Source organism: Diceros bicornis, chromosome 29 (assembly GCF_020826845.1).
Source record: "Diceros bicornis minor isolate mBicDic1 chromosome 29, mDicBic1.mat.cur, whole genome shotgun sequence".
NCBI lineage: Eukaryota > Metazoa > Chordata > Mammalia > Perissodactyla > Rhinocerotidae > Diceros > Diceros bicornis.
The window spans coordinates 32,757,347-32,775,740 of record NC_080768.1 but is presented as its reverse complement, the minus strand read 5'-3'; the positions used below and the strand labels follow the sequence as shown (position 1 = coordinate 32,775,740).

The following is an 18,394-nucleotide window of genomic DNA, read 5'->3' as shown; positions in this document are numbered from 1 at the left end:
TGGTTCCCTAAAGAAGTATACATTTTCAATATGTCATTCACCAGTTATCTCTGATTAAAGAAAAATATACTCTCCCCAAACTCCACCTGCTACCCTGATAACCTTTTATTTGATATGACAACAGAACCACCTGTCTGAGTTTCTTGATTCATATTTTGCATAATAAAAGACTTCCAGAGTGTGGGCACCACCCCAGCCTTTTTGAGAAATCATTGCCAGGCTCCATACAGCAATTTGGGATGGACGGCATTAGAACAATTTAATTTCTGTGCTTTGCTTCTCTATTCTTTAGCTCCCTAGGGCATATTTTACATTTATGTTCTGCAAATAACAGGGCATATGTTTCAATTCCCCACACTTATTTTTCCTGGAACTCATTCCCAGTGAACAGCTTCAATCTTGCCCAGGGCTTCTTGTGTGGAGCTTTAAAAATGCCCCTTCACAGAGGAACTGGGAACTGGTTGGGAATCACATAGACAACGCTATTTGAACTTTTACTTTTCAACCCAAGTGCTTCTCAAGTCAGAGGGGAAGAAAGAGACAAATCTGTTTCATCATGATTTCATCTCACTTTCTTTGATGAACATTAAACAAACAGCCAGTAAACAGGTTGATCTTGGCACTTCCTCCACATGTGTGTAAACACCCACACACACACACAGACACACACTGACAAGTGAGGATGGGAAGAGGGAGAAGGAATGTGGGCCAATTTATTCAATAACTATCGAGAGCCTCCTACATGCCAAGCCCTGGGTAAGAAAGTGGAGACAAGACAAAGGCACAAAAACGTACATGCAACTTTATATGATTCTGATATATATATCTTATTCTCTTTGAAAGGGCAGGGTTTGTGTTTCTTACTTTTCTTTTTCCAGATCCACACTTCCAATTTATAGATTCTCATAAGAAGGGTACTTGGGAAATATGGCTGACTGACTCATTCCACATTGATCGCCTATCTGCCAGTTCTCACCAGGGAGGATTACATCATACATTGACACTCATACATATTTAAACAAAGATTCTTACCATGTCCTAAAACACTGACCAAGGAAGATTTAGAGAATAGAAAGTTTGGAAAACAAAATCATTATTAGGGCTGCATTTGAGGGCTATTTGCCTAAAATGAGATTTTTAAGGAAGTGATTGATGTAGAAGAACAAGACAACATTCATCAACTTGAAACAAATCACAGTCTTAAGTCACTTCGCTACTAGAGGGTCAATTAGTGGAATAGGAGCATCAGACTAGTCCTATTACAGATTTCATTTTACAAGATGCAATGTTTGATTTGGAGAGGTTGGTTAGCTTTACCTTAGAGAGAAATCTGCCAAGGCCCTGATGGTCCTGACTCACTGCTATCCAGTTTAATAACATTGCAGATCTGGTGTGCTCTTTTTCTTCTCAGCAGCCAACAGTGATGATTCAGAACACTACCTAATTCTCCTTGCTTAGAAATCAGAGGAGAAATTGCCCTCTTCTGCCATCCAGTTAGATTTTAGAATGCAACTCTGAAGACTAATCCATAGAATGTTATTTTAAAGGTGATCTGGGCTGTACACCTTAAGCATCGGTGTCAAAAACATCAAGAAAATCTCTCTTATAACCAAAAGGAGGAAACAATTCTTGAGAACTAATTGTACTTATGATACATTCCTGGAAATGAAGTTTGAATTTAAAAGGACAGCTCCATAATGAACCCTCACCATTGCTTGTCATAAAGTAACATCACAGCAATTGTTTATTAGGTCAGTTACTGAGGAAGTTCAACTCTGAGTGTCATTTTCACTAAATTATTTACTAGTGCATAAATCATGCTTGGCTATCAACACAATATTTGTCAGTCATGTCAAAGAATGTTCTCAGTGCTTCCTGATCATGTTCTAGGAAATATATTTCAAAGGGCCTTAAACTCTGGGGACCACCCAAACCTTTTGAGCAAATATAGCTGTCAACTCTAACAGGGCATCAAATGGAGTGTTCAGTCCATGCTGAGATAAAGATTGCAAAATCTAATCTCAGCGTTGGTTCTGGTGTGCTGTGTAAATCAAGTAGACTTAGGGAGCCACAGTGTTTGTAGTTCTGACATGGGGAAGGTAAACATCTCAAAAATGAATCTTATGGAATGTAATTGTGTAAATATAAAATGTTTAAACACTAGAAAATACACAAACGCACACTTACCACCCACCTGTATTAGGCATTACTAAGCGTCCTCCCAAATGGCCAAAGACACCAGTGGTCCTCAGTTCTGTCCTCGAGGGCAGTGATGACAGATTTTGGATATAGGGTGTTTTATTTCTGGGGTGCATTGTAGTAAAGCTGCGATTGTTTCCATGGGGAAAAGTCCCAGAATGATTCTTGCCATGGTACTCGGCTCTCTCAGACACTCCCAGCGAAACCATGAAGGAGCTCTGAACTTTGACTTTGATGTCCGACAAAGGGTTAAAGAGTGAGGACTCCGTCATGAGTTCCTTGTCCAGAGGGTCCTGCAGACAGATGGGCCCACTGTATGTTCGGCTCACTGCTAGGTCTGGTTGCATGGAGGAATTCAGGAGCAGGGAGTTACCTGGTAAAAGAAAAAATCTGTCACTCAGAAACTAAAAGGTGTCACAGTTACCCCTTTACATCTACTTCTACTAACTGCACAACAACCTGTGTGCTTGCCAGCTGAGTATCCAGAGTGGCTCCAATAGGCTGGTTATTAGTGACCAGAGCTTTGAAATTTGGAGATTCTCTGAATGCCGCTGACCAAAATTATTCACTTCCAGAGTTCCTTACATGCTATCTTTTCAAAACAAGTATTTCTGCCACTCCATCAGGCAACTAACTCAGGTATTATTTTTTATGTGATGATTTTAATTGGCAAAGAGAAGCTTAAAGGAAAAAAAGGAAGAAAGATGTTTTGCAATCCAGTTTGGAGCAAAAATAACATCTGTTCATTTTAAATGGCAAGAGATGACAGAGCATGGTGACTAGGTAGTGCTGTTTATAACCGAAGCTGCGTTGGTGCCAGCACTTCTCACGTGGAATTCTGGGCAGTTTCTAGAGCTGGGGGAGGAAACGATGTGTCCCCAGAGCAAAAGGTTCAGGGGCCCTCATGGATCACTCCATGTCTGAGTAGCCAATTTGCTCTAATAACACACATGTCACTCTGAGAGGGAAAGGAGGCACCAGGGGGACAGGGAGAGACTCGGACTCTACGTGGGGAGCAGCTTAGAATGGTTTCCTTTCTGTCTCAAAACAAATGGAAAAAAAACAACCTTTATGAAAACATGAGAAATTAGACTTTCTCATCTGTTGGGGCTTACCAATTTTTTCTAAGCCAAATATTAAAAAGAAATGCTGTGATATTTTCTTGTGATAAAGTAATCTCATTTATTAGTAAGTAACAAAATAACCCTCAGTCCCAAACCTCCCACCCATATCAGTACGTCAATGTGACATCTGAAATTGAAACCCAAACCATATTAAACAATTTTCCTCTGGGGCTTGACAAAAATGTTTAAAGCATGATATTCTTGAAAATGTTGCATTTCTAGGCCATGTTGTATTAGCCTCTATTGTTTTTCCATTTTCATAATTTGTTGCAATGCCAGCAGGAAATCTATAACCCTGACTTTTCCCACCTCTTGTTTGGATGCTCTAAGAATCCAAAATCACAGAGGAGGTTCAAAAGGAGATGAAATGCAAATCAAAAGGCTCCTTGATGATGGCTTTTTTCATGCTTGAGGATCTTGTGCCAAGACACAGGCACAATCAAGGAGATGGGCTTTTTAATAGAATTGCACTGAATTCTACAGGTTCCAGCCTTGCTCTTATTTATAGTCTTCCCAGCCAAGAAGTGAGACTTAAGAACCATCTCACATCTGAAAAGAGTTGGGAACAGGAGTTTCCACTGAGACCTGAAAAATCATATCCCCAAGTCTCACGGCTATTTTATCTCAAGCTCTCATCTTCTGAAGTTTAATTTTTGGCTACTCTTAAAAGACCCTCCTAGCTTATGTGAAGCCAAGATGCAAAAACATTTCCTAGAGTTAGACTTAAGCCTAACTCAAACACTTAAGTGGAAAATGCCTGATTATAATAGTAGGTACATGTGATAGACTCCACAGTTCAAGAAAGTTGGCTGCCAACTTGATTCCAGTCTGATCGGGGACAATTACCCAATTACCCCAAGTTTTTCTTTGGAAATCCTTTTTGAAGTTCCTGGTCTACTCTAAGTACAATATTCTATTTAAAAGTCTCACTGTTCACCTTCCTGGGGCTCTGGCTATATTTGCTCAAGATCGGATGTCTCTACAACAATGGAGTTGAAAACCATATGAGCATCAATGTGAGGTGTATCATCATATTGAATATAGAGTAGATTTTTAATAAAGGGTTTTTGCTTATATCACTAATTATGTGAGATTCTTGGTCAAAAATAAAAAAATCAAAATGGTAAATAAGTTTGGAAAGGCTACATATTCTCTTAGAGATTCATAATACATGTAAGCTCTGAGAAGCCAATGATAAGGAGATGCGTTTAAGCTTATGCAGGTCAGCATTCTCCAGATGTTTAGGCCAGGGAACCAGCCCTCTCATCTGTTGCCTAGTGCTCTGTGGAACACATTGGCATCCTGTGCTAAAGTAAGAGGAAATAAACAGGTTCTAGAATGATATTCACTACATTTATTAAGCACCTTCCATAAGCCAAGGGCTTATAACCCATGTTATTCCTGCTAAATTTATCCTCACAAGAACCTTTGGAGTGGATGTTAGCATCCTTATTTTATACCTGTGAAAATGGAGACTAAGAGAGAATAATAGATTAACTAAATCATGAAGCAATTTTGGACTAAAATCTATCTGAGTTCAAAACGTCTGGATGTGTATACAAAACTCTCTCTCACTACAAAATTTCCTCTATTTTCAAGTGTTATGGTCTAAGATATTGATAAATTATTCTTTGATGGAAATATATTTCTAGTTTCTTATTTAGTATAAAGATCAGTTCTTCATTGGATTTATTTCTAATTAAATCATCTATACTAAGCTATATACCCAAATCGAGGGGACATGTCCCTATCTGAGGCCAAGCAGACTAAGATTCAGAACTGAAACTTTGGTGCCCAGAAGTGAGTGGCAAGTAGTAAAACATTTTGTCTCTCCTGCCATCTCCCAATTTCTAGCATGCTTGGGATTCCACTTCAGAATACTGTCTCTGCTCAGTCACTGCCAAGCAATGAGACTTCTTGTCCTGTGTTACAGGTGCTACTGACATGCAGTAAACAGAGATAAAGGTGATGATGTTGACTATGACAGTCAAAGTAGAAAACTTCATCCTCTGAAGACAGACAGTTTCATTTTTTCTAAAATAAAAGCCGTGTATGTCTCATCCCCATCTTGCAGTCAGGAATAGATTTGGTTCATATAAGAGAATTAAATGATTCTCTGTTTTGAAAATGAGTATTGCTATAGTTTGACATGATAGATTTTCCTTCCCCCACAACCAAAGATTGCTTCGATTTGGCAACAGCTGAGAGTCATTTAGGCTGAGAATTTCACTTTTTTCCCTGGCTAACTGACCCATCATATATCCTCTAAAGTCCTTTTACTTATTTAAAATAGATAATAACAACAATAAACAAACACATAGAGACAGAGATTGGATTGGTGCTTACCAGAGGGGAAGGAGGGAGGGAGGAGGGCGAAAGGGATAATTCGGCACATGTGTGTGGTGATGGGTTGTAATTAGTATTTGGGTGGTGAACATGATGTAATCTATGCAGAAATAGAAGTATAATGATGTACACCTGAAATTTATACAATGTTATAAACCAATGTTACTGCAATAAACAAAAAATTAAAAAAAAAAAAAAAAAAAGGAAGTAACAAAAATAACTCCACTCAATAAATACCACAATAAATATGCCTGGGAGGTTGTGATATAGTAGTTGGTCCTCAGCCTTGAATAATCAGTATTTTAGTTAAATAACTTAAATATACATCCTTAAAGTAGGTCTGTTAAAATAGAAAGTTGGATAATCTGAGATAAAATAAATTAATTTGTAAAGCTCATTACATATCAAAGATGGAAAGGCCTCAATTTAAGTGTTGCTAACGGCAAATTAAGATCCATTTGTCCTCACAGTAGCCAAGGATTTAAGCAGACTGCTTCATGGAGCCTGGTTTCCTAATGTGTGAAGACAATATGGTAGTGGCTCCCAGTGCCAAGAGCTACCCTCATACAGGGCCAAAGAACACCGGGGGTCCTGTGTGAGCATAGTCTATGGTCCTGAGGATGAGGTGTTGGAGGGACCTACGCCGCTGACCTTGACGGACTGTTTTGAAGTTGAAGGTCTGGAAGCCACCTGTCAATGCAGAAGAGTCAATGACGTCCACGCCATAGTCACTCTGGCTCCGTCTATAAAGGGTGACGCCAATGACCAGGACTGCAACAGCCACGACTGCGGCGCCCAAGCCCGAGTACAAAGCAATGTCGCTGGCATTCTCAATGCCTGAAAGACACAAGAGAAATCCTAAATGGCCAACATGGGCACAGAGCCAAAGAGCCACCCTGGGATACAAAATGAAATGCTATTGGATTATTGGATCTACTGCTCAGAGAAAATGACATATGTAGCTAGCCACAAGTTGTACTCTCTTTCACACAATAATCATGTTTCTAAAACACTTTGTATAAATCAAATGGACACTAGTCAAATATCTTAATTGCATTATAGTAGCTTACCGTGTAATAGAATCTTGAAGAGAATCAATTTGGCAAAGAATATAATATTTTTCAAGTAAAAACAGACAACTCCTCAATTTACTTGTTTTAGGGAGTCATATTTACCTGCAAAGCATTTTTTATATTTCATTTTTATTTCAGGGAGGACATGAGAGCCACATACAATGACAAAATATGGGTGAATTGCTCTGCTTATATATGACCTGGGGAACATGCATTCACAGAGAGGGGTCTGGGGTGAGAAGATAATACATGGTCTATGAATCAAGAGAGAGAAAACTAGAGCTCAGAAATATGAATTTTAGCTTTGGCATAAATCATTGAGTATAAGAGAACACTGACCACAACAGTTTAGGGTATTTACAATCATGATGAGAGAATTTCTGTTGTGAGATATGGAGGTCTTGATCCTAAGTGCTCTTATGTCCATGGTAAATGTTATCTAGCACATTAAATGCTAGACTTAATACTTTTTTGTGGAAGAGGACTGGTCTCTAAAAGGGCACATGCTGTTTCTCCCATACCTCTCCTACTCCATCCTAGTGAATGCATGGGCAAAGCAAAAATAAAAGCGTTAGTTTGAATTTAGAATGTGGGTATCTCCCCATCCCCCAAGATATGTGGTAGCTGCTTTCCAACTTTTTTGTGAGATGTATCTTGGGTGTGGTTCATTCCTGAAGAAATTCATATTGACTACTACAATTCCATATGAGATTTATCAAAGACCACATAAACCTAAAAGAGGTATAATCTTGGAAAGTGTATGGAAATGGAAGGTGGCAAGTGCTAACTACACAATTAATCTTCCTACAGATTATGTGGTAAGTACACTGAATAGGTCCAAAAGTAATTACTATGTCACCCCGTGTTGGGCTTAGAGGATAAATAAACCCATCATATATTTACTTTGTAATTGCATGGCACTTACTATGCATTCACTGCACCCTAATATGGTACTTATGTTATCAAATAAGGAATACTAACCACACAAGTAAAATGAATTTATTTTCAACAAAGTTAGTTGACTGTAAAATAAGATGCTACCAAATTAAAGAGTGAACAAGGAAATCAAGCAGAACCAGTTAATAATAGGGCAGTAAACACACAAAAATAATATGCAAGGGAGAGCATAGCCATCCAAAAGAATCGTATCTGAAAGGTCAGAGGATTATCAGACACTTTTAATAATCGCAAGCAGCCCAGGAGATGTTGAGAAACAGAATGTGATTTAGACTTTAGTTTCAACTGCATGATGGTCCAAATGGGAGAGGGATGGGGATGGAGGCATCTGTGATGGTCTTCTCTGACCACCCATAACCATGGGCACGATGATTGATGCCACCCCAAAGTTCCAATGTCTGCCTATGTCATGTAGAAGAAAGAGGGCAGCTATCATCCCACTTATGCCTCACCCTCCCTCTACTCAGTTAAGTTCCTTGGAGGGAATAATTATACTTGGGGCAGAGAGAGGACACGGAACACAACAGATGCAGCAAGCCAGGGTACCAGGAGCAGAGAGAGAACTTGGGATTGAAACCAATTAGCCTTTCCCCCCACTTCCCTCCAGTTCCTTGGGCACTGATGACTGATGACACTATCATCTTAAAAGGTGCATCTGGGGAGAACACACCTGCTTAGCAACTGAGCACATACAGAGAGACAGCCTGGCAGTGTACTCAATGCAGCTGCTCTGTTGCTGAGTTGGCAAAGTAGAGACAAAGACACCCTTAGCTTCCCAGGTACTAAAATAGGAAGGACCAGAAGCCAGGAGGATGACCAGAGCAAAATGCTTCTGCTGAAAATGGACAGCACTGGACCTGAACATCCTGAGACAAAACTCAGTAGGAGGAACAAGTTGTCTTTGTTCCCCTGGATTCTCTTCTTGCTCTTTATGTCTCCACTCTCTCGCTGCCCATGTAACCAGGATTCTCATTCTTCCTCCACACACAAATCCTGTTTTTAGGAAAGGACTGTACATATGCCTTCAGACTGAGACATAAATGTTTGATATAGCTCAATGTGTTTCCTGAACCAGGAATATATGCAGAATCTATCTGACTTAAGTCCAGAGAATGAAATACTGAATTATAGAATTTTAAAAATGAGTACAGGGACTTTGGGAAAGGGTGGGGAAAGAAAGGGAGAGAGTCCTGTATGGAGAGCATTGTGTCCTTACAAGGCTCACCCGGGCACTTGGTGGGACAGTCTGATCTAAAAGCCAGAAGTCAATGGACTCCTACAGAAAGATAAGCAAAGTGGTATTTATTTTACAGAACAATCTGTCCTTGGAATTAGGAAGTTCAGGATCAAATAACTTCATTAATTCAACAGACATTTGTTAAGGGCCAACCATGCAATGGAAATGAGGATGCCTGGATGAATTAACACATGGTCCATATTCTCAGTTGTTTCTTGTCTGAAAGTAGTAAAAGACAAGGCAGTGATGAGATCCTGGTATTCTAGGTGCAGCTACAGAAGTGGACACATGTACTCAAAGCCACATCTGTACATCTCAAGAGATTTAATCAGACATCCTTACCCACAGCTCAAATTCTTCTACAGTTGGGTCACAGGGCTTCTTTCTTCTTTCTCTTCTGTTTTTGCTCTTCTCTATCTGTTTTTACTTCACTTCATTCTTTTCTCTCTCTTTTTTTTCCTTTGTCTCACAGCTTTCTAATTTGTCCTTCCATGAAAGTAGAGTGGTTTTCCCTATAAGGATTTCTGGGTGCTCACAAACGTAATCAGTTTGCTTTTCACATGTGTTCAGGACTGGCCCCAGAAGAACCTGAAACTTAGTTCCACATTGTCCACTACGATTTCATGGGAGAAGAGAGAAAGATGGGTATATGTGTGTCTGTGAGCACATGGGCACTTGGAGGGGTGCCTCTGTAGAATCATCACATGCATGTGTGTATGTATGTACACAAGTACACACTCAGCTCTTGTCAGAAGAACCTCGTAAGCCACTGCCACTCCTTCCCCAGGGAATTGCTCCAGCAACATGACCACATGGTGCAAGCACCTCCCAGGGCCTGACAGCTTTCTCCACATCCATTCCTGCACTCATGTTCTCCTTTGCTGCAGTGCTGTATACCTCAAATTCAATTGTAGTGAATTTACCTGCTAGGTGGATGCCTGCTAGTGAAAGGCCTTGTGTACCTTGTGAGAGGTCGTTGTAATACATCCCCTGATTGCACCAGGCATCTAAGCCCACCCCTCTATTACCCATCTGTCAGGTGCCAGCTCAAGGTCCTCCTCCCCCAAGAAAGTGACTCTGTCCTGGCCAATTTAGCCAACGCTGCCAACCTATGGCCTTCTAAACTCTTATATCACTAATGGTTCCTAGAATCCATTTTGGATTGTACTTCTTATTGTTAATTATCTGAATGCCAAAGCATTCTCCCTAACTGCTTTAAACTCTTCAAAAGCAATAATAGCTCTATAGTTTCCCACTGAAATTTGCAAATTATTGTGTGCAGCTCTTTATTGATTGTTTTCTTGGCCTCAAACTGTGGGAAGAGAAGTATTAAAGAAATCACGCTCTGAGGTTGATTTCAGAACCCCTGCAGTGGGGACTTTCTTTTCGTTTACATTTACACACATCTATGTTTATACCTGTTTGCTCTGTCACATACACACATGGTGCTGGTTTGTAGGCTCCAAGTGATTTTGAACAAGAGCATTGATACCCTGTATGTAACTGATCAGGCTATTCTGCTTTTTGTGGGCACAGAGTACTTTTCTCTGACTTTCTGTTTCATAAATGAAACTTGCCATGTCAATGTGTTATTGACGTCTTTCCTGTGTTTTCATCCCTATTTTCCTCTATCCCAGAGTCACAAAAGCTTTAGGAAAAGCTTCGGAGGACCGAATATGTGGTAGAAAGAATTGTTGTGTACAATCTACAGGTTAGAGAAAACAAAAACAAAAAAACCTGAGAACTGACTGAGAAATCTTTTACATTCCAAATTAGTCAGAAACTACTGAGGAATATGTTCATTGCTGGAAGTAGTGTGGACTATCCGCAGAGAAAGGCTGCAAAGATGAATCGAGAGCTGGAAACTAGGACCCTGGAGAGGAAATGTTTATGGGTTCTTTTGGCCTGGAGAAAAGAGAGCTGTCAAGTGACTTGGAGGTGATCTTTAATGCATAAAGGGGTGTTATAGGAAGAGAATAGACTCACAGTAGGTGCTCAATGACCCTTCATTTATGACGAAGCTAGTAACCAACTCTTCGCCATCTTTAACAAGGCCTGAAAAGGAGGACATGGCCTTTTATTATAGCAATTGGGATTCTGGTTAGATATTAAAATGACCTTTTCTACAATGAGGGTTGTTAAAAAACTGCATTGTATTTCTGAGGAAGATTGTGAAATCGCCTTTCAGAAAGTGTCTAAAACACAGCATGACTTTATAATAGTCTGCAGTTATTTTATTTTTTTTGGTCAAAGCTGGTGAGAAGGGCTAAATGACCTTTCATAGCCCCTTCGAACTTCATAGTTCAAGGAACAGGTATTAACAAATTTGATGGCTTTATGAATTATAATCACACCTAGTCATTTATAGTAACCAGTGTCCCCAAAGGACTAAATAGAAGGGCTGTTTACTTAGTTTGCCTTTCTCTTCACATGACTCCCATCTGAAAGACATATTAACGCCACTTATTGATGGAAATTTAATTCAATTCCTGTGTTATGAGCTTAACTATATACCACATTAGAATCTATTTTACAGAATTACAGAGCTACACAGAATTAATAAAGGAGCAGAGTAAATGCCTTTTAAAACATATGATATTCTATTTTATCTCCTATTAGATAGTGTAGAATGACCATTGTTCCAGTTTGGGGGGAAAAAAAGCTTGAATTGGTATATATAAGAGACAGTGACTTACTAAGGAATCCACACAATAAATATTCGCAAAGAGGGGGCTCAGAGAGGCAAATCAAATAGAAGACTAAAGAGCCAGCTGCTGTGCTGGACTCCCATATAAGGCCAGGAAACAGCCATCTCAGGACCACCCCTGGGCCCCAGTGCAGGCAGAGCTGTGGATACAGAGTGATGTGCCAAAATATGTAATTGCATGCTGAAATATAACAGAAGTTATTGTTAGAGTTGTTTATACTTGCTATCATCGAGAAGCAATGTTTTTTTCCTTGAACACATCAGAAAATAGCCGTGGTCAACCATGATGAGCAATTCCAATTATATTTGCGCTGCTTAGAATCTCACAACCCCTTAACCGATGAACATCTCGGCATTTCCAATCTCCCATCCTCAAAAACCTCATTGTTACTGTGGTGATTGTTGTTTCACTGTAGTAATTAATAACAAGAGCAGCAAATTCTTGATAGCACTTACTATGTGCCAGGCACTGTTGTAGTACTTTACCCTTATTAACTTGTTTTAATCTTTCCAACAACCTTGTAAAAATGTCTCCATTTAGATGTGAAAACAAAGGCAAAAAAATCACTCAAGGCCCAAAGCCCAAGTGGTAAGTAGCAGAGCTGGGGTTCAGTCCCTGGCAGTCTGGCTCCAGAATTGATGATCTGGCTCTGTCCCTATCCAGCTGTTAACCTCTGTCCTTCTGATCACAGTGCCGCACTACCTCTTGATGCTGAGAGTAACCTAGTAACCGAGCACTAAGCTTGTGCTTGGTTCTCTGAAAACTACAGATGTGACCACATTCATCCTCACAACCAAATCTACTTGACGTAGATATTGTATTTCCTCTTTTACAGATGATGATGTAGGTTCAGATAAAGTAGAACTTACTCAAGGCTTCATAATTAGAAAATGACAAAGCCAGGGTTTGAACACACATCTGTCTTTACTCCTAAGCAGCTTAACCATTACACTGTGTGCCTTCCTTGCCTCACCTCTCTGCTCTCTATGTGCCTGCACCCAGGTTAACTTACCCGACTGGAGGAAGTCATAAACCATACCTGCTGGTACTATCAAAAAACTGATGCTATGCAACCTCTCCTGGGCCTTCCTTGCAGCTGAATAATGATTTTATTCATGTCCTATGACCAAATAACATTTTTCATCAAAACAGTTACTTTGAACTTTGTTTCCTTTCTTCAAGACCTCTCCTTCTCATCTGCCCCTCTTTCTAGTTGAAAAAACAGAGGCCATCCGATGTGAGCTCTCTCCCCTACAACTCAAAATTCCTCTACTCCTTCATGCATTTTTCCTTTCCTTTTCTCTGTTCCCTGAAGAGCTGCTCCTCTTCTGTGTCAGGCCAGCTCTGATCCCGCCCTCTCCTGCCTCTGCAGGGACCTGGCCTCATTCATTATTCCCTTTTAGTCCTGCATCTTCAAACTTTCCCTCCACACCTGAGCCTTGCCCTCTGCCTACAAACACAGTCTAGTTTCTCTAATCACCTCTCCCCAAATCCTTCCCCCAACTTCCTCTCTGATAAGCTGCTCAAAGATACAGTCGTCTTTACATCCACAGAATTCTTAGCTCTTTGTTTAAAAGAACTTTAAGCATTTTTTAACATTACACATTTCTTAATACATGTTCTATAATTTCCTTAACCAGTTAACCCCTGTCTTTGTTAAAATAAAAGAATAAATAGAATATATGTATAAGATGAGAAAATGTCTTAGGAAGTATGAAAGTTACACTATGCAAAGAGGAAACTTATCCTACAACTATCCCTTCTCCAAAAGTAACCACTCTGGATAGTGTCTTTGACAACTTTCAGGAAAAGAAAAATTTAAATGTCCTTCATTTGTTTTTTCTTTCTTTACACTAAAGGCTCCAGATTATATTTCCTTTATTGTACTTTGTTTTTTTTTTTTTTTTCATGCACAATATCTCGTAGATCTTTCCTTATCAGAACCTACAGACCTTTTTCATTTCTTTTTACTTTTGCCTGGCCCATTGCCAGGCTGTATGATAATTTATTTAATGAGTCCACTATTTCTCTGTCATCTGCTTGTTCCCATTGTCCCTTTACTTTTTAAAGTCTGTCTTTTGCCCAAACCACTGTTCCCTCTTGAAGTTTGTTTACAACCACTGCATCAACAGTAATGTTCTTTGTCTTGCTTACTCTTTACCTCTGCTCTGCAGCAGTAGACAAGAATAGCCAATCCTCCTTCTAAGAAAAAAAAAAATTCCTTTAAATTTGATTCACCTGCCTGCTCCTTTCTTATTGTTTAGTAACTACACTTCATTCTCCCAGTTCTATAAACGGATTTTGAAGTTCAGGTCTTGCCCTTTTTTCTTTCTCTGTGCTCATCTAATTGGATAATCACTCACACACAGACAGTGCTACCTATTCCCTCGATGCTGAACAGTCTCAAATCAAGATCTGTCTGAAGACCTCATCCTCTATTTCCTTCCAGCTCCATGGACAAAATCACTTGCATGTTGTGCTCATACCTCAAATTTGTCATCTGAGTCACAGATTCATCATCCTTATCTCTTCAAATATTTTCTCGAATTCCTCGTTCCTGGTATAGACACCATCAGTGACCAGGCTTGAGATCAAAGAGTCATCTTTCATTCTGTGCCCATTGACTCCTTACCCAAACCACTCACACACCTTGCCGATTCTATCTCCAGGACCTCTCACATCTCAATTTCAATAGAAGACAGTCCAGTTGGCACCTACTTTGGTCAGTCTCATCTTACTTAGTACCCATGCCTCCAGTCTTGGATCACTCTGAACCATTTTACACGTGGATTACTCTTTCCAAACACAGATCTGGTACTGCCACTCCAATACCGTCCAACTACTCTCTAGTATGTATTGAGTCCACTCCAACAGGGACTTATCTTATGGCTCAAGACACTTTATGCTTTGCTTCATCCCATTTTTCAACTGCTTTTGCATTTTTCTTATCCATGTGGACACTACTCTCTGGCCAAATCTGATTACTCTGTGGTTTTTTTTCAAGTAGACCTTGTACTTCAGCAGACTATTTTGTTTTTTTTTTTAGTTCAGACTTTTTGCTCTTACAGAAAGTCTCTCCTCTCTAATAGCTGTTTCAATTCTAACCATTCTTCCAAGATTGGCAATAATGGTAATCTATTTTATAAAATATTTCTTGATAGTGTATATTCAGACATGTTTTATTCCTCCTTTTAAGAAAAGTTGCCAGATTTAGCAAATAAAAATATGACACAGTTAAATTTGAATTTCAGATCAACAATGACTAATTTTAGTATCAGTATTTGCCATGCAATATTTGGGACATGCTTATGCTAAAAATGTATTTGTTGTTTATCTGAAATTCAAATTGAACTAGGGGTCCTCCTTTATTTTATCTGGCAACTCTACCTTTGGACTGCAAAAGAACTGTGTTTTTCCCCTTCAGATAGGAAGACTAAGTTAAAATGTGGAATAGAGTCAAAAAGAATAGGATTTGAACTCTGGTCCTTGAGAAAATGACTTCACTTTATTTAATTTCTTATTCTGAGAGACATAAACTCTCTAAACTTTGAATATACTAACAGGTGGAGAGATGAGGCGTGTGAATTCACATTTTTAACAAGTACCCTGGGTTATTCTGATGCTGAAGAACATATTGGTTTATCACTTATTTGCCATGTCCATGCTTAGTTCTGAGGTATTTCATGAAAAAAATCCCATCGTGTCCATTAAGGGCAGAGTCAATGATATCATTGAAAATGGTAGTAAGAAAAGGCATACACTTATGATGGGATAAAAATTACATAATAAAAAAATTGAAAATGGTAAGAAAATTACAAATGTTTCACATATATACAGGTTGAATTGATTCACAGTAGGAATGGTTCTGAAGGACAAAGCAAGTCATGCAATTTGTGGAAAGTGCTATATTTATGTAATTGAAAATAATCATCAGGAGATGAAGAAAAATGACAGGCAAAATAGAAAAAGAATTGTGTTTTAAAGCATGGCTAGAAGATCGGCATTGATGCCATTAGCCTAATGTTAGCTTAGAAGAGCTGAGAAGCCTGTTGAGAATTTAAAGGTATGGCCCAAAGTCGCAGACAGTTCTATGGGTTCAAGGCGCTATTCAAGTCTACACAGCCTGAAAGAGAACATGCAGAATACCAGTGTAGACCACACATATTCTGAGGAGTTCTCCCACCCTGTGAAGATCATAAAGGATAGGGATGCCCAGGCTATGGATGAAGACAGTGCATTTTGGGAAAAGATGTAGAATGGAATTTGTCTTATTGAGAAGAAGAGCATAGCTAGTTTTCAGACTTTAAGGACACATTCGGGCCATTCTTTTATGGAAATGATTCTGGGAAGCATACACTTTGAGCTTTAACCTAATACCTGGCACAGAATAGATGATTATTAAAGATTGTTTCCTTACTTCCCCTTTAACCAAATCATTTATCATCTTCTATCTTGTATTGAAGTTGTGGGGAAGAAACATTATTTTTTCCTTCATGTCTCACTGGGCCAAGACTATTTCTATAGAACAATTGTAATAAATATCTACTATATGAATGAGAAAAAATGAATATATAGAAACAAAATCTTCATTTTCACCTTAACAATAAAAGGCTCAGTGAGGAGTTAGCAGAAAGATTTAAGACCATAACTCAATAAATATTTGTTGAACGTCTAATACATTCTAGGCACAGTGGTAAATGCCACAGGTACAAGGATGAATAAGACTCTATACTGTCTACCTGAAGGCAGGGATTATGTCTATCAGGAAGGATATCCAGGCCAGTATAAAGACAATGAAAATATAGTATAGAAATAGGGAAATAGTTTGATACTGGACAAATTACGGGAGTAACTAACCCAGACACGGTCATGGGGGTGGAGGAGGGGTTTGGTGAAGGCCTTGCAGAAGAAGTGACACCTAAGCCAAAATCTCAAGGAAGAATAAGTTAAACAGGTTAAGGACTAGGTGGAGGGAAGGCGTTTTCAGCAGAAGTAACAGAATGTATAAGGTACTATATGCCCAAATAGCCGTAGGGTATTCAGAAAACTAAGATGCTTTGTTTGGCTGAAGAATATAGGAACTAAACTACCTTAATGATTAAGTTGATTGAGAGAAGCTGACATGATTAAGAAAAGGAAGCTGAGACCAGATCATATACATGTTAAGTACTTTGGACTTGACCTTAAAAATAATGGTGAGCTATTGAAGAGGTTTAAACATGAAGGTGATGTGACCAGAATTTATGTTTTAGAAAGATCAGATAAATTGATGTAGGGCAAGACTGGATACAGGGAGGCAACTGTAGAAATCCTGGTCAAGAATGAAGACGGCCTGAACTTTTTAAACTTTTCTTCTGGGATACCATTTTCTTTTCCTCTGGTTTTTCTCTTACGACGCTGGCTCTTACTTCTCTGTCTCCTCTGCAGAGACTGCTGGCCTTTACATTTAAATGCTGATGTTCTTCAGGGCTTGGTCTTCAGATCTCTTCCCTTCTCTATTCACACTCATTATCCAGTGATCTCATTCAACCTAATGGCTTTAAATATCATCTGGACACTGACAAGTCCCAGATTTATGTCACCAGCCAGGACTCACCTCTGACCTTCACACAGATATTTTCAATTCCCTACTCAACCTCTCCATTTAGATGTTTAATGGGTAACTCAAACTTAGCATTGGTAACACTGAACACTTGATTCTCCCTCCAGATTTCCCCATATCAGTACCAAGTTTTCCCCATATCAGTAATGGCAACTCTATTCTACTAGTTGCACAGCCAAAATTTTGAAATCATCTATAACACTTTTCTGGCTCTCAAACTGTATGTCCAATCCATCAGCAAATCCTTTTGACTCTGCCTTCCAAAGATATCCAGAATATGACCCATTTTTACAATTTCCAAGGCCATTTCTCTGGCTCAAGCCACAATCGTCTTGAACCTAGGTATTGTAATAGCCTAGATTATTGTAATAGATTATTTTTACAAAAGATCATTGTAACAGGTCCCCTTGCTTCTGCTCTGGTTCCCTATATGTTTACACTCAACACAGCAGGCAGAGTTTATCCTTGAAAATAGTAGATCATGTCACTATGAATAAAAACCCTCAATGGTTTCCCATCTTGCTTGGAGGAAAAGTCAAAGACTTTACAATGGCCTATAACACACTTGGCAGTTCCTCCCTAGCCCCACATCTCTGATCTTAGCTATTACAACTCTTCCCTTAGCCACTCTGCTCCAGATACCCTGGCCTCCTTGCTGTTCCTGACACTCCAAGCAAGCTCCCACCTCGCAGCCTTTGCATTCTGCTGTTCCCTTTGCTGGAATGCTCATCCCCCCAGATATCCAGAATGTTTGTTTCCTTGTTTTTCTTCAGGTTGCTTCTTAAATGTAATTTTATCACAGAGACCTTCTCTAAACACCTTATATGAAAAAGCAGCACCCCCTCCAACCATGCCCAAGCCCATTACTCTGCTTTATTTCTCTTCACCACACTTACCACCATCTCCACAGCATTCAGCACTACGTATGTTCTAGTTTGTTTGTTTCCATCTCCCCTCACTGAAACTGTGAGTTTTATGGACACAGAAACTGCATCTGTTTTGCTCAGTGCTGACTCTCCACCACCTAGAACATTTCCTAGTACATGGTAAGAACTCAATAAATAGCTGTTGAATGAATAAAGGGATAGATAAGAGTAGAATGAAAGTGGAGAGAAGTTGATGACCTTCAGATCTATTTAGGTGGTAGA

The 18,394-nt window shown here is 39.3% G+C and overlaps 1 protein-coding gene across 6 annotated transcripts in view; it reads right to left on the bottom strand.

The window, feature by feature from the left end:
• Positions 1-18,394, bottom strand: part of UNC5D (unc-5 netrin receptor D) — a 520,162-nt gene that overhangs the window by 62,196 nt on the left and 439,572 nt on the right. For all 6 annotated transcript variants that reach the window (XM_058525192.1, XM_058525193.1, XM_058525190.1 and 3 more), the window contains 2 exons: positions 6,321-6,506; positions 2,195-2,572 (listed from right to left, as the gene is read on the bottom strand). In XM_058525192.1, the coding sequence (XP_058381175.1) occupies positions 2,195-2,572; positions 6,321-6,506 (564 nt within the window). The remainder of the gene's footprint in view (positions 1-2,194; positions 2,573-6,320; positions 6,507-18,394) is intronic.